The following is a 24,709-nucleotide window of genomic DNA, read 5'->3' as shown; positions in this document are numbered from 1 at the left end:
GAGGGAGGGGGCCTGCAGGGGTCAGCGGAAGGACCCATGGAGGGCGATAGGGACAGCGCACAAGGTGCGGGGGGGGCGGGGGGGCGCCGCAGGAATCCCCACCAGGCGCTGCCTGCCGAGCGCGCGCAGGGCCGAAGTCTGAACGGTCCTGGGTTGGGGCTGGGGGACCGGGTGTCCTGGGGGCGGAAGACTCGACGGGACGGCTTTCAGGTCATGCCTGGCAGAGGAGCTGAGCCAGGCGGGATGTAGGCGAGGGCGCCTCTGGGCTTGGGGAACCGGGATCCAGGGCGGGGCGGGACTCCCGCCGGTGCGGAGCGGCCGGGGGGAGGGGAGACGGGGTGGGGGCTGGGCCGAGTCAGAGGAGGCGCGGGGGGTGGAGGGGAGGTGGGGGGGGGCTGGCCCTCCCCGTTCTCCACCCAGGCCTTGAGCCCAGAGTGACAGTGGTGCGCCGGGCCAGCGGGGTCAGCGCCAAGTGGCTGGCTGGCAGCCTTGAGGCTCCGGGGGAGCATTTCGGTGGTTCTTGGAAAGCGCCCGGCCGCGGGGCCCAGACCAGGGCAGTGCCCGCCGCCCCCATGGCTAAACGTTTGCGCCGACAAACCGACCTTCTCCGTCCTGTGCTCTGCCCTACTCCCCAGGTCCGTGTTCCACCTCCCACACTCAGTGGTCCTGAAACCCTGCCGGGGCTTCTGGCTTGAATCAGAGGCCTCGCCCAACTCCCCGCTTAGCCAGGACCGCACAGCCCGCCACGAGACCGGGTTCTGCTTTGGCCAGTCTGTCGTCTCCACAGCCCGCCCCAGGCGCAGGGAGGAGGCGCTGCTGGGGTTTCGGTCCAACCAGTGCTCTTGGACGACACCGCGAGCCCGGGCCCCATCCTTTCTGGCCCAGAGACCGGGATCCTGGCAGGACTCTGGACCCGTGAGTCCTGGGAAGAAGAGCAGGACACGCAGGTCGGGAGAGGCCAGGCGGGGCCTCTGGCCAGCGCTGGGCCAACGGCGGAAGGGGGCCAGGTCGGGATGGTCCGGGGTGGGGGACCCACGGCCCCGCCCCAGGCAGGCAACCAGGCGCAAAGTCCGTTAATCTTTTTATAAAATACAGAAGAGGGGCTTGCGAGGGCGGTCGCGGGGCGTGGCCCCAGAACGAGGCAGGGGACGCGAGCTACACGAAGATCTGGATGCGGTCGCGGATGGGCTGGCGGCAGATGGGGCAGGCGCTGAGCGCAGCGCCGCAGGGCGCGCAGGCGCCGTGACCGCACTGGAACACGAGGCGGATGTGGCTGTCGATGCAGATGGGGCAGGTGATGCGCTCCTCCATCTGCCGGTAGCGGCTCTGCAGCTCCTCCACCAGCTGCCGCGGTGGGCCGGGGGCGGAGGCGGCGCTGACCACCTCCGTGCCGTCTGCGGGAAGGGGTCCCGGTCAGAGGCAAGGGCTGTGGAGGCCCGAGGCTTGGGGGAGAACCGCGGGCAGGAGCGTGAGCCACGACAGGGGACGGAGCCGTGAACCGCGGGGCGAGGTGCAGCGGCCCACACCGGGGGGTGGGGTGGGGTGGGGTGGGCGCCGAGCCCCACCTGGGCGCAACTTCTTGCCGATGACCGCCTGGCACCTGATGCACTTCTTCATCCTGCGGGCGCACTCTGCGGGGGATCGCACGGCTGAGCGAGGCCCCCCATCCCGGTCGCCGCACCCCCGCCCCGCCCCGCCCCGCCCCGCCCCTGCCCCCTGCACTCACCCTCACACACCGTGCGGTGCTGGCAAGGCGAGAACAGCACCAACAGCGCCAGCTCCGAGCACACCAGGCACTCGGCGGCCTCGGGCCCGGACGGCGCAGCGACGTGCAGGTTGGTCACAGTGTTGGGGGCACTAAGCGCCAGCCTTGGGCCCTGGGCCGCGCCCCCGCCCCCGCCAGCCTGCCGCTCCCTGCGTGGTTAGAGGGGGCTTGAAAGGGCCCAGGGCTGCGGGCGGGCCCGCCCCCGGCCCCCGGCCCCCGGCCCCCGGCCCCCGCCCGCTCACCGGAAGCGCTGGGCACAGCCCTGCAGGGCTTTGAGCAGGCGGCCCTCAGCTGCCAGGTCCAGCGGGCTCCGGCCGCGGTGGTTGGCGTAGCTCAGGTCGGCGCCCTCCAGCGCCAAGAAGCAGGCGACCGCCGTGCCAGCCGTCAGCTCCGCGCTGCCCGGAAGGCCCGAGGCCTGTAGCTGGGTGGCAGGACAGACGCCGTGAGGGCGGGCACCTGGGAACGCTGGCCTGGAGGAAGCCTGTCAGGCTTCAGAGGCCTGGGCCCCGCCCGAGACCCCCGGAGCCGCCGGAGGCAGGCGGGTAAAGGCCCCTGCCGGCAGTGGGGCCGGGTCCTGACACACGACCCCCGCCCACACGGCGCCCCGCCCCCTTTCCCAGGCTGGTCTGAAGCACAGAATGTCAGGAACACTGGCCACACAGCGGCGACTGGGGTCGCAGAAGACACCTCCTGCAAACCACTGCGGCCCGGGCTGTCCCACCCTGAGAGGACCTGGTCAGGGCTGTCCCCGAAGGTGGACGTGGGCAGAGGACACAGGGGTCTGCAGCCAGGTGCCACGGCCCACCTCTCAAGCACCCAGAGTCACGCCTCCTCACCCTTGACAGCAGCTGCAAGGCCCCTGGGTCCCCCCCGGCCCCATCAGTCGCCAGGGGCAGCAGCTGGTGACGCTGCAGTGCCACATGCAGAGCTGTGTCCCCCTCTTCGTCCTCGGCGTTGACGCTGCAGCCAGCGTCCACCAGCAGCGGCACCAGCCCCACGTGGGCCTGCTGCACAGCCAGGTGCAGCGGAGACTGGAGCTTACGGTTGCGAACATTCACATCACAATGGCCCTGGGGGGCGGGGGGGGGCACAGGCTCAGCCCAGGGACCCCGGTGGGCCCTGACACCCCGGTCCCCGGGCCCGCCCAGGACCCTGCATCCACACCTCTCGGATGAGAACCTGGGCCACCTCCCTGTGGTCGTTCAGGGCGGCCAGGTGCAGCGCTGTGAACCCATCCTCCTTCTTGGCGTCCACCAGCTGCCGGGCCCGCGCCAGAATCCTTCTGACGGCTCTGTGGGAGCAGGGAGACGCGTCTGGGGTCAGGGGCGACCCCAGAGTGGCCCAGCAGCACAGCAGGAGCTGGCTGCTGGCCATGCGTCCACCCCAAACTCACAGCGTGTGGCCTTTGAGGGATGCATGGTGCAGCAGGGTGAAGCCTTGGCTGTTGGTGGCAGTGACGTCGATGCCCGGCACCTCAGTGAGGACCTCCACGATGCCGCTGGCGCCAGTGCCCGCCGAGATGGCACAGTGCAGGGGCGTGTCAGCATGGGCGTCCTGCCGGTGGTGGGCCAGTGGTCACTTGCCAAAAAGGTCTTGGCCACTGCCTCCTTGACCCCAGGGATAAGGCCAGGGGACCCAGCACTCACGGGCAGGTTGACGTCACAGCCGCGCTCACAGAGGACCCTCACCACCTCCAGGAAGCCCCTCTGCACGGCCACGTGCAGAGCTGAGCTCCGGGTGCCGTTAAGAGTGTTGGCCCCGCAACCCGAGCTCAGGAGCACCCGGGCGGCCTCAGGCTGGTTCCTGGCGGGAGAGGAAGCAGGAGGGGCGCTGTGCCCACTGGCTGGACCTGCGGGCCCGGCCCCCCACGCCCCGGCCAGGCCTCACCCCAGCGCCGCGTAGTGCAGCGCCGTGCTGCCCTCGTCGTCCGGCAGGTCCGCGCCCGCCCGAGCCTGCAGCAGCAGCCGCACCAGCTCCACCTGGCCTAGATAGGCAGCCACCTGCAGGGCGGTCCTGCCATGGTTCTTGGTGTCCACCTGCCAGGAGGACAGAGGGTTAGCCCCCGGCCCCGGCCCCTCCCGCTGGGGCTGGTGGGGCCGGGGCAGGGGTGGGGGGTGGTGGGGGCTGGTCTCAGGAGCTCGCCTGCTCCGGGTGCCGCCGCAGCAGGTCCAGAGCCCGGGCCACGTTGCCCAGGGCCACCTCCACCACCAGCCTCCCCGGATGCTCCAGGTCACTCTTCTGGGCTCGAAGCTTGTCCAGGACGACACTCAGGGAGCCTGGGGAGGGCAGGGCTGAGGTTCGGTGGTGGCCAGGGGCGGCCCCGCCCCCCCCCCCAGCCGCCCGCGCTGGACGCCCTCACTTTTGTTCTCCCGGGCGCGCTCGGCCACGTCCAGGTTGGCGTCCTCCTCAGGTCGGTAGGCCACCAGGCAGGAGGGGCTGAAGGTCCACAGCTTACCGTTGACCAGCACACCCAGGTTCCCATCTCCGAAAACCTTCAGTACTCTCCCGATGTGGCCCAGAGCCTGGGTGGGGAGAGGGCGGGGTCTCAGGTGGGCCTCCCAGGGGTGAGGGAGCTGGGGGTGGGGGGGTAGGGGTGAGGGACTCACGGGGGCCATGTCATCTGTCCACTCGCCATGCCCAGCCTGCAGCCGCTTCACCGTGTCAAGGTCGTCAATGACCCGCACAACTTCACCCACCGAGCAGGAGTTGTGCTGAGTGACAGAGAAGCATGTGAGGGGCCCCGGGCAGGTGTGGCTGCCTGGGGTCGTAGAGCAGGAAGGCGCCCCCATCCAGCTCCACAGGACAGGCTGGCCGGGACAGGACCCCAGCCCCTGCCCGAAAGCACAACCAGAGGATCTGGCCCGATAAAGGCGACAGGTGACCAGGGCAGCCCTTGGTGGCCTAGCCTCAGAGCCATGCGGGTGACAGCCAGAGAGGCAGCGGACATCAGCATCCAGACGGGACAGAAGCCAGCTGGGGGGGTGTGCAGGCCAGGGTGGGCCTGTCCCTGCACACTGACGGGGGAGCGGGCAGCACAGCCAAGACCAGACTAGCCTGGCTCGGGGGAGGGGGGCCCACAGGATGACCGGGAGCCAGGCTGGAACAGCACAGAGGGGACCAGGGCTGCTCCTCCCCCACCCCCAAACCTTTCCTAGCAGCTCCCTCCTCGCCCTTGCCCTCATGGGTACAGACAGAGCTCACGCTACAAGCCATCTGTCCTATGACCCCACCATCCCCCACCCTTGAAGGCGGATGTGCCCCAGCAGTCCCAGAGCTGAGTGCTGGCGCTGCCCCAGCCCAGGTGCCATCACTGGACACGCCGCTGCCTCCCACCCCCTCCATCCCTCATCCGAGGGATACTGCTTCCCAGACAGCTCTCACCACGCCCACCCCGCCCCCAGCCCCGGCCAAGGTCCACCCCGTCCCCCTGTCCTCCTAAGAAAGTACGCCCAACCCACCACCTCCTGCCTGTGAGGCTGCAGAGGCCCCTCTGGCCCTCAGAACAGATGTTCGCGCCCGGCCTGCCGCCCCAGCTTCCAACAGCTCCCCGCGGCCCCCACCCCTGTGCCTCACACCAGGGTCCCCTCTCCCTGGACCTAGTCCCCTCTGGACCCCACCATGCCCTCCCCACTTCCTTCAGGGCCCGAGGGAGGCACTCCCAGGGCCAAGCCAGCACGTTAAAGGGGGTACGGAAGCGAGCAGAGGGGCTCAGCCCGGCCCCCCATGCACCTTGGTGAGAGCCCCAGGGTGGAAGGTCCAGCGGGTCTTGTGGCTGAACTGCACACGCACGTCCCCACGGTCCGTGATGCGGTGTACGGTGCCCATCTGTCCGATACACTGCGGCGGGTCACGGAGGCTGTGGCCAGGTGGAGCAGGAGGGCGGGGGTCCAGAGGATGTGGGGAGGGGCGGCACGGGGACTCGGCAGGTGGGGCGGCTCACCTTGGCCATCCGGGGGTTCCATCCGCCGTGGCCTTCCTGCATGTCCCTCAGGATGTCCGCATCCAGCAGACACTTGACCTTGTCCCCGTGCTGGAAGGGCTGGCCATCAGCACTCACCCTGCGCTGCAGCTCTGCGGGCTTGCCTGGGGGCGAGGTGGCAGGCCCAGCTCACGCGGGTCCCTCCGCCCCCACGCCTCCCCTCCCCTCCGTGACTTCACGGGCCACCCCTGGTGAGGCTCAGCCAGGACAGAAAGCAACTGGGTGGGCGTCAGTGGGGCCCGCCCGTACCGAGCCTCGGCAGATGCTCCCTGTAGTAGAAGCCACCGGCTGCCTCGCCCACACACTTGAGGTCCACCTTGCCCTTGTGGCCCACGCGGTACACGTTGGTAGTGCCGTCGGCCCAGGTCACGCTGGCCACGCTCCGGCCCGTCTCCACATCCCAGCCACGGATGTCCGCCACTCGGCCGGGCTTCCCTTCCCCTCCTGGGAGACAGTGGCCCCACCGGCAGACTGAGCCTGCGCCAGAGGACGAGCCATAGCCGGTGGCAGCCCAGCGCCCACCTGCCCACCCTGGGCCCCCACTCACCATCCTGCGAACCCCACTCCCAGTCGGGGCCCCGAACCACCTTCGCTCCCTGGAAGATGCCCCTTAACGGGATCCTTGGGAGGCCCTGGCGGGGACTCAGCATGACCCTACGAGAGAGAGAGTGGGTCCCAGGCCATGAGGGACACCCACGCGATGGAGCAGGCCCCCTGCTCTGCCGGCCTTGCTCCTCCACTCCCACCCCTGGAATCTAGAGGATGGGGCGCCGCCAGCTCCCAGGCCCACAGGTCAGTGCCCTCCACACACTGGGCCTAGAGTGGGGCTGCGGCCCAGGTCCCTCCAGGAGACCGTTCTTATTTCTTTTTTTTTTTTTTTTTTCCAATTTGGCCACACCAGGCAGCTTGTGGGATCTTAGTTCCCTGACCAGGGATTGAACTGGCACCCTCGTTAATGAGAGTGCAGAGTCCTAACCACCGGACCGCCAGGAAAGTCCCTGGGGGACCTTTCATGATGTCAGGCGAGAAGGGCGCCCCAGGCCCACCCTCACCACACACCCTCTATGTACAGTCACACCAAACCTGCTGCCTCCCGTTAGAGCTGACCCCAGAGCTCAGCGCACGGCCTGGCCCAGGGGAGCTCAGCACGTGGGAAGCAGAGGAGAGAGCAAGGCAGGCTTGGCCAGAGGCGCCCAGACAGCTCATCCTGGCTGCCACACTGGCTGGGGGCGGCTGGGACGTGGAGCCCCTCCCCTCCGTGTGTGGGGGGTGTCAAGAAGGCGAGGGCAACAGTGCGGGGGACAGGGGTGCACCTCTGGGCACCCACCCAGCCCAGTGGACTCCTGCCCAGCCTGGTCCCCCCCGACGACAGCAAAGGAGCCTGCCAGCCAGACCAACGGCACCTCCACAGGCGCAGACGCCGGCAGCACGCCCCAGGCACGCCACCCTCAGCGCCCCGGCCACAGCGGCACTGGGGGACCCCTGGGGAGCCTGGCTCTAGGAGGGGACCAGGACACCGGAGAAGGCCCCAGCCACAGCACCCACCTCCGCAGACCTGCTCAGTGGACACGGTTGCCTTCTGCAAGGGATAGGGACTGGTGTCAAAGCCCAGGCCCCACGGCGTGACCAGGACCCTGGCCACTCCTCAAGGAAATGGCTCAGGAAGGACTCGACCTGTACCCTGGGGAGTGGCCAGCAGGAGGCAGCTCCAGTCCTCTGGGACCAAGGCTGCTCGGGTGTCAGAGGTGCGCTTGCGAGGCCCTGGACATGAGCGGGGAGGACGCAGGGGGGCCGCGCCCACACCCGGGGCGGCGGGGGAACTCACGGGCGCGAGTGGGCCGTCTCGTAGCGCTCGAAGGCGTGGGCCAGCTCGTGCTTGTTCTGCATGTAGCACTGCGTGCAGAGATCGTAGTCGAAGCAGACGCGGCACTTCCAGCGCATGCCCCGCAGCCCGTGCTTCTTGCAGCAGTCGCAGATAATGTTGGGGTGGCGAACGCCTGCGGGCGGGCAGCGTCAGGGGGCGCCGCGCGGCCCCGCCCCTCTGCCCGGCCCCGCCCCCGGGGCACCACGCGCACCGATCTGGGCGTTGTCGAAGAGCAGCAGGTCATGCGCGCCCTGGTAGCCCGCGCGGTAGTTGGTGCGGGTGCCGTGGTCCCACTGCACGACCACCGTGCGGTCGGGGGTCGACGGGCTGCCGTGGCGGCCGAGCTCCACCACCGTGCCCACGCCGCCCTCGCCGCCGTCCTGCTGGCCCCATTTCCAGTCCACGCCGCGCACCACGCGCATGCCCACCTGCACGCCCGCCTGGGGGTCTGGCTCCATAGTGCGAGACCTGCGGGCAGAGGGCACCCTCAGGCCACACTGAGGAGGCCACACGGGCTCGCACCAGTTCTGAGAGGGCTGCCAGGGAGAGATGGATGGGAACGGGGGTGGGGTGGAACACGGGGAATGCCCTGGGGCTGGAGGGGGGCCTGTGCAGTAGGGACCAAAGGGGGCCCACGTGGCCACCCGCCAGCAGCACGGCAGACCAGCTGCAAAAGCGGAGGTGGGCCCGTCCTGGAGGGAGGATGGGACACCTCTTTGGAAAGGGCCTGCCAGCCGCTGTGGGGAGTTGGAGCAGAAGTGTGGGGGCCATCCTGGTGACAGGACTGCAGGTCCCCAGGGAACCAGGGGACAAGACCCGGCTGGGAGGAGGGTCTGCCCGCACTAGCCGATCCGGTTCTGAGTGGCTGGCGTACAGGGGGCCACCAGGATGGCACACATCAACATGAAAGGTAAGACAATAAAACTTTCCGAAGCAAGCAGACTTTCTTTGTGTAGCCAACTGAGAAGCTGGACGGCACTTAAGCCCGCAGAGGCAGCACACGTACGCCACAAAGGCCCTGCACCTGGAGTGTGGAAGGAGGGCCTGCAGATCTCATGCACAAAGCAGACAGCCCAAGAGAAAACAGGAAAACGCTGGAACAGGTGCCCCCAGCAGCTAACACACACAGGGTCTGATGCCACCCACAGCCCAGTGGGCAGTGCTGTGTGGTCCTTCTCCAGAGAAGCGTGGCCCGGCCACCCCAGGCAGGCCCTGACGGAGGTGGCGTTGTTCACAGCAGCGCCCGCCCCGAGTGCTCAAGGGTGAACTGGGTCGTGACACGTGATTTACCTCCAAGGGAGCACAAACCACTGCACTACACACAGCAAAGCTCACAAACGCATGTTAAAGGAAAGAAGCCACGTGCCTGATTCCACCAATAGAAAGTTCACAAACGGGACAGACAAATCCAGGGCACTAGAGTCAGGGAGACAGCGGCGGAAGCAGTCATGGGGGGCTGGGGCCCGGAGGGAACATGCTACTTCCTGATCTGGGTGCCAATTATACATGTGTTCACTTTGCTAACTTGGATCACTTATGCCCTGGGCCTCCCTGTATATGTGATTCCTCAATAAATTTTTTTTATGACATGAATGGATTTGGACAACGCCTAAGATGTTAAATCAACAGGACTTGACGCGGGAGAGAGCTCAGGGCTCCAGGGCTGAAGGGGGCAGTCGCCGCTCCATCTCTGGAGACTGAGCCTCTGCAGTGGAGCAGGCTCTCAGGTAGCGTCGGGACCCCGAGGCTGGGGAGACACTAGCCTGGGGCACCCAGCAGTCTCACTTGGAATGCCAGAGGGAGACCCTGAGGCTGGCTGGGGTGCAGCTGGCTCCTGTTAGCGCCCAGTGGCCCAGTGAAGCCACAGGCCACCAGGCCAGCCCAGAGCTTAGCCAGCAACAAGAAAGGAAAACCACACGGCACCCCTCCAGCTGGACCCCGCCCCCCCAGCCCAAAACTCAGAATCCCAGGCCTGAGCCCACAGGTCATCTGATGGCCACCCTCTGCCCAGCCCCACCTCGAGGTGTGCGCCAGCACAGGGTGTGCAGGGGAGGGGGGCTGCCCACAGGGCGAGGCTCCTGGTCCATGCCCAGCCCAGGGTCCGAGTGAAGGACCCTCAGATCCTCAGCAGCATGGACTGCTCAGTCAGCTCGGCTTCTGCAAGTCCCCCCGCCTCCCGGGCACGCGCCTGTGACCGCTCCTGCCTCACCCCTCCCAGGACCGCCAGGGCTTCCAGACGCAGGTGGACGATCTAAAAGGACGTGCCTTCCCGACCCGACGGCCAGTCTCCTCAGGGAAACCACTCGCTGCTCGTTCACCTGGCCGGCTGCGCCCCCCGGGGCCACGCCGCCTCCGTCTCCTGCCGCCCTCCAGCCACCCTCCCCTCTGTGGTCTCTGGCCCCTGCGAAGATGGGGCACCAGGGCTTCTCCGTGCTTCCTGCCACAGCAAGAAGGCCACACAAGACTGCCTGTGGCTCTTCACTGCCAGTGAGCCCCAGACGAGGGCTGAGGGCCTGTGGGCCACCACCTCGCAGGGCAGGCCGTTCACGTGTGGCCTCGGCCTCCTGCTTGGTGTCTCTCCGTCAGCAGCTGCCACACGTGTCTGACTCAGGCAGAGCAGCGCAGCCTGAGCCAGTGGCCCAGTGGCTTAGTGGTGGCGCTGCCCCTTAGGGCACAGGCCCTGTCACGCCAGGCTGCCAACCTCAGCCAGATCGCACATGCCCTCCTCCCCGCCGGGAGCCTCCAGAATTGGCCGTGGCCCGTGGGCAGTGTCGAGCTGCCTCTCGCCCTTCCCAGGCGCTCCTGTTGAGCCAGTCAGACTGGACCTCGTTCCAGGCAAGCACAGACCCAAACAAGTGTGGGGAGACAGGCCCAACGAGAGACCCCTGCTAGCAAGGGGCACGCCATCTGCAGGGCCAGAAACTGGCCCTATGCTGAGAGAAAGGGGCAGGAAAGGACGCCAGTCCCACGAGCTGGCACTGTGGTCCTTCTGCAGCCACAGTGGCACGCCCTCTGCCTGTGAGCCCAGCCCCTCAGCCTGCCTGGCCAGCTGTCACACCCACCCTCCTGGCGGCCTACAGACCCACTGGCCACGGGCTGCAGAACCATCTCCACCAAGACAGGGGGCGGGGAGTGGACACCCTGAGCAGGATAGCAGGCGTGCCCCGTGCCTGGCTCTGCCCTCAGGGGAATGCGCAGAGAACGAACAGGGGGTGGAGGAGGCCCAGCAGGGCCCGTGGGAAAACAGGACCAAGTCCCAGCCAGCAGCGGCTCCACCAGGGCACCAGGGAAGTCCAGCCTGTCACGAGAAGCGCCTCTGACCAGCACCTGCTGCCTTCACACCCCTATTTTGAGCACAGCCAGACAGTTCTCCAGAGCTGGCCAGCAACCTCCCTGCTCCCCAAGGATGTCCCTCCTGGGAGCCCACTGGCCCACAGGGAACAGAGCCAAATGGACACGCTGAGCCTCGGGGTTCCTCCCACGCAGACCAGTGGCCCTTGAGGAGGACAGTGAGAAGAGAGGAGCATCCCGCCCTGCGGCGCCCACAGCCTGGGGAGCCTCTCTTCACCTCCCCTCCACACTCCATCCCTGGGGGGCCCGGGGCTGGCCCTCGGCCGCAGCACCTGCGCCCAGCCTGGCGTCGCCCGACCTGGGGCCTGAGCAGGGCCCCCAGAGACGCCTCCCTGCTCGCCCTCCTGGCTCCCGGACCTCAGCGCTTGGGCACAGCATAGTAGGACCCTGGTGAAGCAGGCCAGGTGGCTTTCCAGGCCTCTCTGCCACTTTCCTCCCCCCACGTGCCTGGTATTTGTCGCTGTTGTCACCAGGCCCCAGCAGATGGCCGCTCGTGCTCCATGTGACCTCAGGTCCCCAGCCTGCCCAGTGTCAGGGGTCACTACCTCACCACCCAGGTGTGAGGGGAGGGGGTGGCCAGCAGGGAATGGACCGGGGTCAGGAGCAGGGGGGCAGCGAAGAAACCCTGAGGGGCTAGGGAGGAAGGGGACCCCCGTTTCAGTGCGAAATTCACCCAAAGAGTTCTTCCTTTTTCTTCCTTCGCCAGAAATGCCGTACTCTAACGTCTTCCTCAGAGCTCACAGGCCACCCCTGGCTGGCACCAGAACACCCCGAGGCCGTCACTATGAGGGTTTACGATGACCCTGAAGCGCTCCAGGTGCGAGCAGTCGGCACTTACCTTACAGCACACACCAGCCTCTCGTCAACATCCCGGATGCTTAGCTGCTCTTTCCCGGGTCACAGGTTTGCTCAGACACCAAGATTTCCTGTTGGAAACTAGAAGCGATTGCCGACGCAGAACACAGCAAACCAAACAGGTAGCCAGCCAGCAAGTCTGGGGAAACATGGTTTTTAAAAGGCAGTTTTACACTTTTAGCATTTACCATCTCAACCAAACAGGTGGACACCTGGATCTGCTCTGTTGGTTTACTAGTTTCTCTTTTCACAAGAAACTTCCAGCTCTTGGAATGCAAAACTATTTCTAAAGCACATGTTGGAACAGTATAGAAATAAGGTGTTTGCCCTATTTGGACAATTTCATTGGAAAAACTTCAACAAGCTGCAAAGATGAAATCCCATTTAGCTAGGAAGTTGGCAAACTGCCTTTATTGAGAAGAATAAAGTTGCGTGCTGACTGCTCGCGACCAGAGGCTGCCACTCCTTCCCTGGCACCTCCGGCTGGGCTGATGATGCTGTTTAAATCCACACCATGTGTGGCACAGTCAACTGGCAAGACTTGGTGAATCACAGTCTCCGGTCACGCGGCAGCTCTGGCTAAGGCAGAGGTGGCCATCCTGGGTGCCCAGGGAGTCTGGCCCCTCAGAGGCCAGGTGAAGCCTTGAGACCCGACTTGGCCCAGTACAAACACACCAGCTGGGGGAAGGCCCGCAGGAAGCAGAGGGAGGTCATCACCCAAATCTGGGCCACCCAGATGGAAGCCCTCAGGCACCCTGCAGACCGCGGCGTCATGACCCAGCCACTGCACAGGGCCAACCTTGGGCGGGGGCACAACCTTCAGATACTTGTTGCACCTGCAGCAACAGGCCAGCGTGAGAAGGCAAGACGAAGGCACCTGCCAGGAAGGACCAGCTTTGCCAGGGCTCCCACTCTCACGCTGCCTCATCCCCAGCCCCGTTGGGCCCCCCAGAACCCTGTCTGACACCTTTGCTTATTGCCTCTATTGGTTCTGAGCTCAGAGGGAGAGGCAGGATTATTTACCACCCCACCACCCCAGAGACACACTCAAAAACAAGCAAAGCCCCTCTGACATAGCATCAGACAGAATCCGAGCCCCTCAAGAGCTCACCTGTCTAGCTGTTCCGACGCCCCCCGCCCGCCCAGAGACTGGTGGGATGCAGCCCTGACGTCTGGAGACCTGCGGACTGGCCTCGAGCCTTGCTGAGCTTCAGCGCAAGCCCTGTGCCATCCGACCCTGCGGCGGCGGGGAGATGCCAAGACGCACAATCTACACGCCCGCTGTCTACAGGCTCATTCCCGGGCCCGCGACCACGACCCCAGAGCTGCCCCAGGGGCCTGGCTCCTGCCCTGCAGGGCTCCCTGGGGTCTGGGGCCGCCGGGGATGGGGTCGGAGGGCTGGCGAACGGCAAGGCCCTGCGCTGAGCCTTGGACTCGAGCAGCTGGCCTGCGGGGGGGCGGGGCTGGACAGGCTGGGCAGGGCGCCCGCCCCGAAACTGACCCTCCCCTCACTCCCTGGGGTCCGCCCCGCCCCTGTCATTCGTCACCTTCCTCGGGAAGCCGCCCCGGGCCCCCGCCGCTGCCAGTCCCCGGCCCTGCTGCCCTTGTCTACCCCTCCACTTGCCCCGAAGTTTGCGTCCCGCCTGCTTCGCGCGGGGGCTCCGGGGGCCTAAGAAGAGCCGAGTCTGTCAGCCGGCCGACTGCGGCCTCAGTGTGTGCGGCGGCCCGCCCGCAAGCTAGGCTACTCAGAGCCAGCCAACTAGCCAGGCCGCCCCGCCGCGCCGCACAGCGAAGCACCAGGGCCCACCGGCCAAGGCCGCCCGAAGCCCCCGGCGCTCGGGGCTCTGGGGCCGCCGCGAGGCCTGCCGGGACTTGTAGTCCGCAGCCCGCTGAGACCGTGGCCGGGGGGGCGGGACCGAACCACAACTCCCAGGAGGCCCGGCAGCGCCGTGACGTAACGGGGTTGAGGGCGTGAGCTACGGCTCTAGTCCCGCCCCGATTGGGAGGGTGGGGGTGTCCAGCTCTGCTTTCCTGCGAAGGGTTCGGGTCGGCTGTGCGTCGCCTGACTGGGGATGGGCTCGTGTCTGACAACGTGTGCGCAGGTCGTCAGAGGGATGCGGACTGCAGGCTGTGGCGACTCTAGGGCCTCTCACCACCCGGGGCCGCGGCCCGGAGGGCGAGGGCACACTGCCACCACGAGCCGCCCGGGCTACCGAAGACTGCGCACGCGCGGGCCCGGGATGCGCGAACCAGGCGGCCTTGCCTCCGCTGTGGAGGGGCGGGGCCTGAGGCGGAAGTGCGTCACCCTTGCCCTGCCCTACGTGGCGCTGCTGGGTTCGGAGACGCGTTCGGTTGCTGTGGAGACCCGCTAGGCCGGGCCTCCAGGGCGTAGAAATGAGAAGTTGTCACAGCCAACTCCTTTTGACTTGAGTTATCTTAAAATCAAAGTCACATAATTCAAAAAGACACATGCACCCCAATGTTCATTGCAGCACTACTTACAATAGCCAGGTCATGGAAGCTACCTAAATGCCCATGGACAGACGAATGGATAAAGAAGATGTGGCACATATATACAATGGAATATTACTCAGCTGTAAAAAGGAGCGAGGTTGGGTCATTTGTAGGGACGTGGATGGATCTAGAGACTGTCATACAGAGTGCAGTAAGTCAGAAAGAGAAAAACAAATATCATATATTAACGCATATATGTGGAACCTAGAAAAATGGTACAGATGAACCGGTTTGCAGGGCAGAAATAGAGACACAGATGTAGAGAAAAAACGTATGGACACCAAGGGGGGGAAAGTGGCGGGGGTGGTGGTGGGATGAATTGGGAGATGGGGATTGACATGTATATACTAATATGTATAAAATGGATAACTAATAACTTGCTGTATGAAAAAATAAATTTAAAAAAATTTAAAAAAATAAAATCAAAGTCACGCCAGTGCATGGTTTTTTATTCACGCAGAACTTAAGACGTAGTGAACAACAGCAGTCCTGTGCCAGTCTCCCCAGAGGCAAATACTTCCAACCCTTGTAGCTTTTCCTCTGGCAGAAACCTCCACGTTTCTCAACCAGAGACTGCTAGTTTTTTTTTTTTTTTTAATTTATTATTTATTTATTTATTTATTTATGGCTGTGTTGGGTCTTCGTTTCTGTGCGAGGGCTTTCTCTAGTTGCGGCAAGCGGGGGCCACTCCTCATCGCGGTGCGCGGGCCTCTCACCATCGCGGCCCCTCCTGTTGCGGAGAACAGGCTCCAGACGCGCAGGCTCAGTAATTGTGGCTCACGGGCCTAGGTGCTCCGCGGCATGTGGGATCTTCCCAGACCAGGGCTCAAACCCGTGTCCCCTGCATTGGCAGGCAGATTCTCAACCACTGCGCCACCAGGGAAGCCCCCGAGACTGCTAGTTTTTGATGTATTAAATATAGACATTTCTATGGACTTCCCGAAGTAAGGGAGGAAGCAGGCTCTGCAAGCAACTCCCCGCCCGCCCCACCCCCACATTTTCACGACTGTTCACGGTGACGGTGTAAAAGCACGCCTCCATCTTGTACCACCTTTTTTTCCCTTCATACTTACCTAGTATTTCTCTTGTGCCTAGATTTTTACGTGGCTAGTTTTCCTTGCCACTTGCCTATCAATAACATTTTCCGAAGGCTCAAACACCTTAGAGCTGTTTAATTCCTGGAGGCCCCTCCCCCAGAGCCCCCTGGCCCGCGTTCCCTCCAGACTGATGTCTTTCTCAACCCACCGCACAGCTCTGCTGTCTTGACCTTTCCTCTGCTGTCATCCCTGTGACTTGTTGCCTTTTTCCTGTGTTGGTTCCCTGTTTCCTGGGACCCCTTTGTGGTTTACTCTCTTATTTTGCTGAAGTCAGTCCACGAGTAGCTTCCTGGGAAGGGTGTGCGTCTGAAATGTGTTTATTCTACTCTCGTCTCTGATGGTAGGCTATATATAGAATTCTAGATTGGAAATACTTTTCCTTCAAAACTTTTCAAGTCATAGTTGTTAGCTCCCAGCTTCCAGGGCTGCTGTTAAAAAGTCCAAAGCCGTTCTGATTCCTGTCCATTTGTGTGTGATCTGTTTGTTCTCTCTCAAAGCTTTTAGGATCTTCTCTTTATCCTTGGTGTTCTCAACTGACACAACAATATACCTTGATGTGGGCCTTGCTCACTGGACTGTGCACACAGTGGTTCTCTCCATCCTACAGGCTCATATCCTTAGTTTTGGAACTTTGTAAAGAACAAGACTCTTCCATATTCTGTGTTATCTCTTGATGAAATTCCTATTACTCACATTTGGATTGGACCTCTAATTTTCTTTTCTCACCTAGTGTTTACCTCTTTTTCTGGTAGATACTCTTAAATTTACCTTCCATCCCTTCTTTTCGTTAGTTAAGCTCTTTGATATTGTTATTTATAATAAGAAATAGACCTTTGGTCTTTGCCCCTAGCTTCTGGCACAGAGCTCCTAAAACCCTTGAATTTGCTAAGTCAGAAGAGTCATAAAGGAGACGCAAGAGGGAGGAGATATGGGGATATATGTACACATATAGCTGATTCACTTTGTTATACAGCAAAAACAAACACACCATTGTAAAGCATTATACTCCAATAAAGATGTTAAAAAAAAAAGAGAGAGAGAGACACGGGACACAGTCGTAAGTAGATCACTTTCACTGAATTTCCTTGTCCAAGATTCACTTAGGAAGGCAAAGTGTGTTATTTTGAGGGGCATTTGAAGAAAATGGTAACTTTAACATTACCATGGAATACTGTGTGTAAATACTACAAATAATAATTCTGTCTATTAAAGTTAAAAAAAAAAGTCATAAAGGTGCATTTTGATATTCATATCAAGCCTCTTTCAATCACACTTGAGTTTATGTTAACAAGGTGGTCTTTGGAAAGCTCCTAGGAGAGGGGGCTGGTTGCCAGGGGAACCAACCAAGTGATTAGAGGGTTGGGACTCAACCTCACCCTCTGACCTCTGGGGAGGGGGGAGGGGCTGGATATTGAGCTCAATCACCACTGGCCAATAATTTAACCAGTCATGCCCACAAAAACCCAAAAGGATGGGGTTGGGAGCGCTTCTGGGTTGGTGAACATGCAGGAAGAGTGTTGTGCCCCGAGAGAGCATGGAAGCTCCATGCCCTTTGCCACACACCTTGCCCTACACAGCTCTTCCATCTGGTCATCCCTGAGTTATATCCTTTTATAATAAAGTGGTGAACTACTAAGCAAACTGGTTTCCTGTGTTCTGTGTGCTGCTCTAGCAAATCCATCAAACCTGAGGAGGGGGCTTTGGAAGCTCCGATATATAGTCTGTGGGTTGGGAACACAGGTGACAACCTGGATTGTCGGTTACCAAAGAGGTGGATGAATTCATCCATACAGAGCAAAATCCTTGATCTGACAGAAACAAGAGAAGCAGGCGGTGATGAGGTTAAAGAAAAGAACCCTAAATGAAACAACATCAGCTTTAGAACCAAAAAAAAGAAGAGCATAAAGAAAAAGAAACAGGGATTACCTGGTGGCGCAGTGGTTGAGAATCCGCCTGCCAATGCAGGGAACACGATTGGAGCCCTGGTCCAGGAAGCTCCCACATGCCTCGGAGCAATTAATCCCGTGCGCCACAACTACTGATCCTGCGCTCTAGAGCCCACCAGCCACAACTACTGAGCCCACGTGCCACAACTACTGAAGCCCGCGCACCTAGAGCCCACGCTCCACAACAAGAGAGAAGCCATCACAATGAGAAGCCCGCGCACCACAACGAAGAGTAGCCCCCGCTCGCTGCAACTAGGGAAAGCCCACGTGCAGCAACGAAGACCCAACGCAGCCAAAAATAAATAAATAAATGAATAAATTTAAAGAAAAGAAAGAGAGAAAAAGAAACAGACAAGGAGTAGGTGAGGCAGTCCTGGGGCGGTGGTTCCCGCAGGACCAGCTGGGCACCCCCAGTTCTGCGCGCGGTTCTAAAGCCAGCAGCCGCCACACTGTGTCATCTCCTAAGAGGAAAATGAGGCAGAATAGGAGAAGATCCCCAACCACTAAAGCTGGACACAGTAGGAGGAGAAGTTACTCTCACAGAATGAAAATCGAGAGTGATGCCGAAAGCTCGGCCTCTGTGCATCGGTGCCAAATGGAATCTCGGAGACAGAGTTTCGGGTGAAGTAGGAAAAGAATAGCTTTATTGCTTTGCCAGGCACAGGGGAACACTTGCCTTGAAAATCTATGTGTCCCTACCCGGCAGGATTTGATGAGGAGGTACTCATCAATACTCAATACTTCAAGGGAGGGGTTGCTGACAAGATCAGGGTGTGTGCAAGGCTTGTACTCATCTCATCTCAGGTGGTCGGTCTCCGAATCTTGCTGAGCTTCTCAGGTCCCTTTAATCTCGCCTCAGGTGGTTTCCTGGCTGCTCCGCCCTTGATTAGCAACTGTTCGAATCCACCCTTTGGAACTCAGGGAAGGTCATGGACTGGAGTCTTGCCTACAAGAAACGGGGGACAAAAAAGGCTTCTGTGCCCTGGAGCCTACAGGGACCGCCCCCCTCCCGGTTTCAGGAGCAAATTGCCTACTTTTTTACATTTTCAAAAATTGAAGTGTAGTTGATTTCCAATGTTTTGTTAATTTCTGCTGTACAGCAAAGTGATTCAGTTTTATATCTATATATGCATTCTTTTTTCAATATTCTTTTCCATTATGGTTTATCACAGGATAGTGAATATAGTTCCCTGTGCTCTACAGTCGGACCTTGTGGTTTATCCACCCTGTATATAATAGGTTTCATCTGCTAATCCCAGCCTCCCACTCCACCCCTCCCCCAACCCCCTCCCCTTTGGCAACCACAGGTCTGTTCTCTGTGTCTGTGGGTCTGTTTCTGTTTCATAGATAAGTTCATTTGTGCCATATTTTAGAATCCACATATAAGTGATATCATATGGTATTTGTTTTTCCTCTGACTTACTTTGCTTAGTATGATAATCTCTAGGTCTATCCATGTTGCTGCAAACGGCATTGTTTCATTCATTTTTGTGGTTGAGTAATATTCTGTTGTACACATGTACCATGTCTTCTTTATCCGTTCATTTGTTGACGGACATTAGGCTGTTTTCATGTCTCGGCTATTGTGAATAGTACTGCTATGGACGTAGGGGTGCATGTATGTTTTTGGATTAGAGTCTTCTCTGGATAGATGTCCAGGAGTGGGATTGTTGGTAGCTCTATTTTTAGTTTTCCGAGGAACCTCCATACTGTTTTCCACAGTGGTCGCACCAACTTACATTCCCAGCAACAGCGTCAGAGGGTCCCTTTCCTCCACACCCTCTCCAACATTTATTATTTGTACAGTGAGAGCAAGCTGTCTAGAGCAAGGGTCAGAGGTTTGAGGAGGTCTAAGGGAAGCGGCCTTGAAAGAGAAAAAACAGGAAATCACAGGTTTCCCTGAGGCACACAGAGCGGGACAGATGCTGGAGGGACAAATGGACCAATGGTCCAGCACAGAAGGAGTCCGGATGGGAGCGAACTGACGAGCTGTGTGGAAACCTTGATGGGATCAGTCCCGTGCACGATGATCAACCCTCCCCATGGAAAATGCTGAGAAATGACGAGGTGAGAATGCCACGATGTTTACAAAATCCCATGAGCTTTAAGGGCTTGTCTCATTATGGAGGCACATTATGACTATGTAGGTAAAACCATATTTTTAAAAAATCTGTAAATAGGTGTACTTTTTCCAAATCCTGCTCCAAGTTACTTAATAGGATTTCTTTGTATTACTTTCTTTTTTTCCAAAAAAATAGTGCATGACAAGACGGTAAACATGCCATTCTCTTTCAGCTGTAATGCTCTTAAAATTATTCTCGAATATACTGTGATGTCAATAAAGCCTTTTAGTTCATTTGGTTTTAAAAAATTGAGTTAAATTGTAGGACACGGGTCAGTGTCCACACAGACGTGGAGAATTGCTGGGTTATTTACCTTTCTGAGTTCGTGTTGTTTTTTTTTCTGATTCTCCTCATAGATAGTACTCTTTCCTAAGTGCAGCTTTTTTCTCATTTTAGTTCAATTACAGATTTCTAAAGGCCTGTCTTCCGCTTTCTGCACTGACCCCTTTCATCCAGGTCCCTCTCCTCTGTCTGCGTTGCTCTCCCCACTCCCTGCTGTCTCTGGAGCCTTCGTCAGGGGGCCGCTGTACCGGCTGGGATCCAGCTCAACTGAGAGTGTCGGGACACCTCCAAATAAAAGTGGCTTGAAAGGGCAGAGGACGGGGGACTTCCCTGGTGGTGCAGTGGATAAGACTCCATACTCCCAATGCAGGGGGCCTGGGTTCGATCCCTGAAGAGGGAACTAGATCCCACACGCATGCCACAACTAAGAGTTCTCATGCCACAACTAAGGAGCCCGCCTGCCGAAACTAAGACCTGATGCAACCAAATAAATAAATAAATGTTTTTTTTAAAAGGGCAGAGGACGGTTCCCCCTTTAGTAGAGGTGGTCTAGGGCTGGGTGCGGGGTCCCCAGGACTCAGGGACCCCGCCTGACTCTCCTTGGCGGCTCCGGCTTCCTCGACGGGGTCTCCTGCCCAGGCTCAGGTCCCACCTGTGAGCCCGGGAGGGAGCGGGAGGAGGGCCGCCCCGCCGGCTGGCGTCCCCTTGGCCAGAACTTGTTGGTCCAGCTGCTGGGGAGGACCCAGGTCAGCCCGAGGTGGAGTTACTCAGAGATCAGGGAGAACTAGCGTCTCCGCCCTCGGAAGCTGGTGGAAGCCCTGCGTACCTGGGCTGGAGACCCCTCCAGAGGCCTCCCAGCGGAGCTGGAGAATCCTCCACCCTCCAGAGCTGACCATCTTTTCCGTTTCTTCTGGGACTGTTCCATTTCTCCCCTTGAGTGAAGCCTGGGCCTCTTCCTTCCAGGAACAGAAGGGGGGGGGGAGGGGGGGGCGAACCCTGCCTACCAGGGAGGGGCAGGCACCCTGGAGTGTGAGGCACCAGTTGTGACCTGCTCAGGCCACGGTCCCCAGATGAGGGCACTGCTCTCTGTCCCGAGCCTTGTGGGGCTCCCCGGCTAGCCCTCCCATCTTCTCTCCTGCTCCTCTCTCAGGGGCCCCTGCGTGTCCGCCCTCGGGTCAGAGAGAAGCCCACCTGCCGAGATCTCTGCTCCCCCAGCGGCGGTGCCTTTGAGGTTTGCTCCCAACCAACCTTCAGCCATCCAGCCAGAGACACAGCCCTGCCGACGTTTACTACTGTGCACAATACATAAAACAGCATATGTGAGAAACACCACATGTAATAAACAATTACACAACATAGTGTAACACCTGCTGTTACTTTTTTAAAAATATTTATTTATTTATTTATTTATTTATTTTGGCTGCACCAGGTCTTAGTTGCAGCATGCACGATCTTTTAGTTGCGGCATGCGGACTTCTTAGTTGTGGCATGAGAACTCTTAGTTGCGGCATGCATGCAGAATCTAGTTCCCCGACCAGGGATCGAACCTGGGCCCCCTGCATTGGGAGTCTTACCCACTGGACTTCCAGGGAAGTCCCCTAACAACTGTTGTTACTTTAACATAAAAAATGAGAAACAGGACTTTTTGAAACTATATGTTCTTCTGTGTTATTTACTTTTCTGTTACATAAATGCTATTTTTAAACAAAATAACAATGACTAATATGGCATTAGTAATAACAGTAGGACTAATTAAACAAACAATATGTGTGCTAAACATATAACAATATTTTTATGATGTTTCTTTTTGTTTTGTGATACAGTGATTTATCTTGTCTCTTAACTCTTTATATCAAAAATAATAATATTTTGTACTCTTAATATACGTAAATGTAAGACTTTTTTTTTAAACATACAACTTTTTTTTAAAATTAATTAATTAATTAATTAATTATTTTTGTGGCTGTGTTGGGTCTTCGTTTCTGTGCGAGGGCTTTCTCTAGTTGCGGCAAGTGGGGGCCACTCTTCATCGCGGTGCGCGGGCCTCTCACTATCGTGGCCTCTCTTGTTGTGGAGCACAGGCTCCAGACGCGCAGGCTCAGTAATTGTGGCTCACGGACCCAGTTGCTCCGCGGCATGTGGGATCCTCCCAGACCAGGGCTCGAACCCGTGTCCCCTGCACTGGCAGGCAGATTCTCAACCATTGCGTCACCAGGGAAGCCCCCATAAATGTAAGACTTTTACAAAAGAGGACATAAATAAAATAGGGACAGAGAGAAACATGTCGTAATTTTTATTAAACAGATGTTTACAGATTTAATAAGAATCACAACGACACGTTTCTCTCTGTCCCATGATAGAATATTTTTGCTTTCTCTGTCTCTTTTCCAATAATTTTCCAACTTTTCTGAACAGCCAGTGGCCTTTCAGATGTCCTTTCCTTGTTCTTTGTAGTAAAACTTAAAACATGAATACAGACAGGTAAACTGTACTTTCACCACTTCTATTCTACATTGTACTGGAAATTCTAGCCAAAGCAGTTAGAAAAAAAAAGAAAGAAAGAAAGGGCATCTAAATTGGAAAGGCAGAAGTAAAACTACCCGTATGCACAGGTGACTTGATCTTATATACAGAAAATCCTAAATAATTCTCCCATAATGACCACAGCTAATAAGCATATTTAACAAATTGCAGGATACAAGATCAACACAGAAAAATTGGTTATAGGGGCTTCCCTGATGGTGCAGTGGTTAAGAATCCGCCTGCCAATGCAGGGGACACGGGTTCGAGCCCTGATCCGGGAAGATCCCACGTGCCGCGGAGCAACTAAGCCTGTGTGCCACAACTACTGAGCCTGCGCTCTAGAGCCCACAAGACACAACTACTGAAGCCCGCGCGCCTAGAGCCCGTGCTCTGCAACAAAAGAAGCCACCACAATGAGAAGCCCACGCACCACAACGAAGAGTAGCCCCCACTCGCCGCAACTAGAGAAAGCCTGCACACAGCAATGAAGACCCAACACAGCCAAAAATAAAAAATAAATTAAAAATAAAAAGAGAGAGAGAAAAACAACAACAAAAAAAGTGTGGTTACAGCATAGAACAGACATAGAGATCAATGGGGTAGGACCAAGAGTCTGCACAAATATGATACCAAAAGAATAATCAATAAAAGAAAAAAATTGGTAAATTGGACTTCATCAAAATTAAAAGCTTTTGTACATTTGGAAATTCCCTGGCAGTCCAGTGGTTAGGACTCTGAGCTTCCACTGCAGGGGTCTTGGGTTCGATCACTGGTCAGGGAACTAAAATCCCACATGCCAGGCAGTGACGCCAAAAAAAATTAATTAATTAAATTAAATTTTAAAAAATAAGCTTTTGTGCATTAAAGGATATTATCCAAAAAAGTGAAGAGACAACCCACAGAATGGGAGGAAATATTTACAAATCATATATCTGATAAAGGTCTACTAATCAGGAGGCCAGAAGGGCCCGGATCCGGAACCGGATGAGGCTTGCTGCCCCAGTGCCCGCAGCGCTGGGGAAATGGCCACGGGAACAGACCAGGTGGTGGGACTCGGCCTCGTCGCCGTTAGCCTGATCATCTTCACCTATTACACCGTCTGGGTGATTCTCTTGCCATTCATCGACAGTCAGCATGTCATCCACAAGTACTTCCTGCCCCAAGCCTATGCCGTTGCCATCCCACTAGCTGCCGGCCTCCTGCTGCTCCTGTTTGTGGGCGTGTTCATCACCTACATGATGCTGAAGAATCAGAAGGTGACCAAAAAGGCTCAGTGAAGGCCCAGCAGGGATGAGGCTGCCGGCCCCTTCTCTGCTTCTTCTCCAGGGCAGACCAAGGGTGGGGGCCCAGAGGACCCATCCAGGCGCTGAGGGCCCCTCAAGCCTGGCTACCCTGCAGACACCCTCGTGGGATGGAGCTGTTCAGGACTCACCCCTGACTGACCAGAGGCCCTGCTCACCCTTCCAGAAGCCAGGAGGGAGGAGTCCCTGGAAGTCTCCCTCTCACCCTCTTCAGGTTCAGGGCCTGGAAAATGCTGGTCCTCCCCACCTCACTTTTCAGGCTCCCTGTCGCTTTTTCCTCTGGCTTCTACACTCTTGCCTCAGTTTCCCTCATGTCACATGCTGTTGCTGGACTTGGCAGGTTCTGGGGCATCACGTGACCTCTCCCCCCATGTCCTGCTCCTCCACAAAGGCAGCTTTCCCAGGTCTGACATACCCCAGACCCCACAAGGACTTCTGGACCTGGAAAGCCTAGGGGGAGGCCTGACAGGCCCCAGAGCACATTAGGGTGGCCACACGGGGGGCCCCTGGATTGACCGCTTCTCATGGAGGCCCAGCCCCCCAGCCTCAGTGCTGGCCTGTTGGGGAGAGCTGAACAATAAACGTTGATGGTGTGTTAAAAAAAAAAAAAAAAAAAAAAAAAAAAAAAAGGTCTACTAATCAGAATATATACAGAACTCTTACCTAACAGAAAGACAAACAACCCAACTAAAAAATGCACAGAGGAGTAGACTGGGTGAATAGACATTTTTCCAAAGAACACATACAGATGACCAACAGCACATGAAACGATGCTCAACATCATTAGTAATTACAGAAATGCAAATCAGGTGGGAATGTAAATTGATACAGCCATTATGGAGAACAGTATGGAGGTTCCTTAAAAAACTAAAAATAGAACTACCATACGACCCAGCCATCCCACTACTGGGCATATACCCTGAGAAAACCATAACTCAAAAAGAGTCATGTACCACCATGTTCATTGCAGCTCTATTTACAATAGCCAGGACATGGAAGCAACCTAAGTGTCCATCAACAGATGAATGGATAAAGAAGATGTGGCACATATATACAATGGAATATTACTCAGCCATAAAAAGAAACGAAATGGAGTTATTTGTAGTGCG

At 58.1% G+C, this 24,709-nt stretch overlaps 2 protein-coding genes across 6 annotated transcripts; one reads left to right on the top strand and one right to left on the bottom strand.

Moving 5' to 3' along the window:
* Positions 1-1,064: 1,064 nt before the first annotated feature.
* Positions 1,065-13,666, bottom strand: MIB2 (mindbomb E3 ubiquitin protein ligase 2). 5 transcript variants are annotated; one of them, XM_036829238.1, is made up of 20 exons: positions 13,362-13,666; positions 11,798-11,953; positions 7,820-8,076; positions 7,570-7,741; positions 6,292-6,398; positions 5,994-6,188; positions 5,706-5,848; positions 5,495-5,602; positions 4,372-4,476; positions 4,125-4,287; positions 3,908-4,041; positions 3,653-3,801; positions 3,412-3,568; positions 3,159-3,319; positions 2,930-3,056; positions 2,602-2,835; positions 2,008-2,186; positions 1,727-1,914; positions 1,566-1,631; positions 1,065-1,394 (listed from the first exon to the last, which is right to left on the bottom strand). In XM_036829238.1, exons 3-20 carry the CDS (start codon positions 8,064-8,066, stop codon positions 1,156-1,158), a joined length of 2,874 nt encoding a protein of 957 aa, XP_036685133.1. In that variant the 5' UTR covers positions 8,067-8,076; positions 11,798-11,953; positions 13,362-13,666; the 3' UTR covers positions 1,065-1,155. The 5 variants fall into 5 exon arrangements, with proteins under 5 accessions (XP_036685133.1, XP_036685147.1, XP_036685141.1 ...); XM_036829252.1 differs by having other exon boundaries at positions 5,495-5,590; XM_036829246.1 differs by lacking the exon at positions 13,362-13,666 and adding an exon at positions 12,926-13,313.
* Positions 13,667-23,272: 9,606 nt separating this feature from the next.
* LOC118884871 (dolichol phosphate-mannose biosynthesis regulatory protein) lies at positions 23,273-24,192 on the top strand. The gene has a single exon (XM_036833031.1). The coding sequence runs from the start codon at positions 23,322-23,324 to the stop codon at positions 23,574-23,576; it is 255 nt and encodes an 84-aa protein (XP_036688926.1). The 5' UTR covers positions 23,273-23,321; the 3' UTR covers positions 23,577-24,192.
* The last annotated feature ends 517 nt before the right edge of the window (positions 24,193-24,709 follow it).

Source organism: Balaenoptera musculus, chromosome 1 (genome assembly GCF_009873245.2).
Source record: "Balaenoptera musculus isolate JJ_BM4_2016_0621 chromosome 1, mBalMus1.pri.v3, whole genome shotgun sequence".
NCBI lineage: Eukaryota > Metazoa > Chordata > Mammalia > Artiodactyla > Balaenopteridae > Balaenoptera > Balaenoptera musculus.
Note: the sequence above shows the minus strand (reverse complement) of the source record. Positions and strands in the feature narration are given on the sequence as shown.

Excerpts from the sequence above, each read along its gene's own strand:
- MIB2 (XM_036829238.1), bottom strand. The coding sequence starts at position 8,066 with ATGGAGCCAGACCCCCAGGCGGGCGTGCAGGTGGGCATGCGCGTGGTG. Across the intron at positions 5,603-5,705 it reads GGAACCCCCGGATGGCCAAG|TGTATCGGACAGATGGGCAC; the intron begins GTGAGCCGCCCC and ends GACCCGCCGCAG. Across the intron at positions 3,320-3,411 it reads GCTGTGACGTCAACCTGCCC|GACGCCCATGCTGACACGCC; the intron begins GTGAGTGCTGGG and ends CACCACCGGCAG.
- LOC118884871 (XM_036833031.1), top strand. The coding sequence starts at position 23,322 with ATGGCCACGGGAACAGACCAGGTGGTGGGACTCGGCCTCGTCGCCGTT.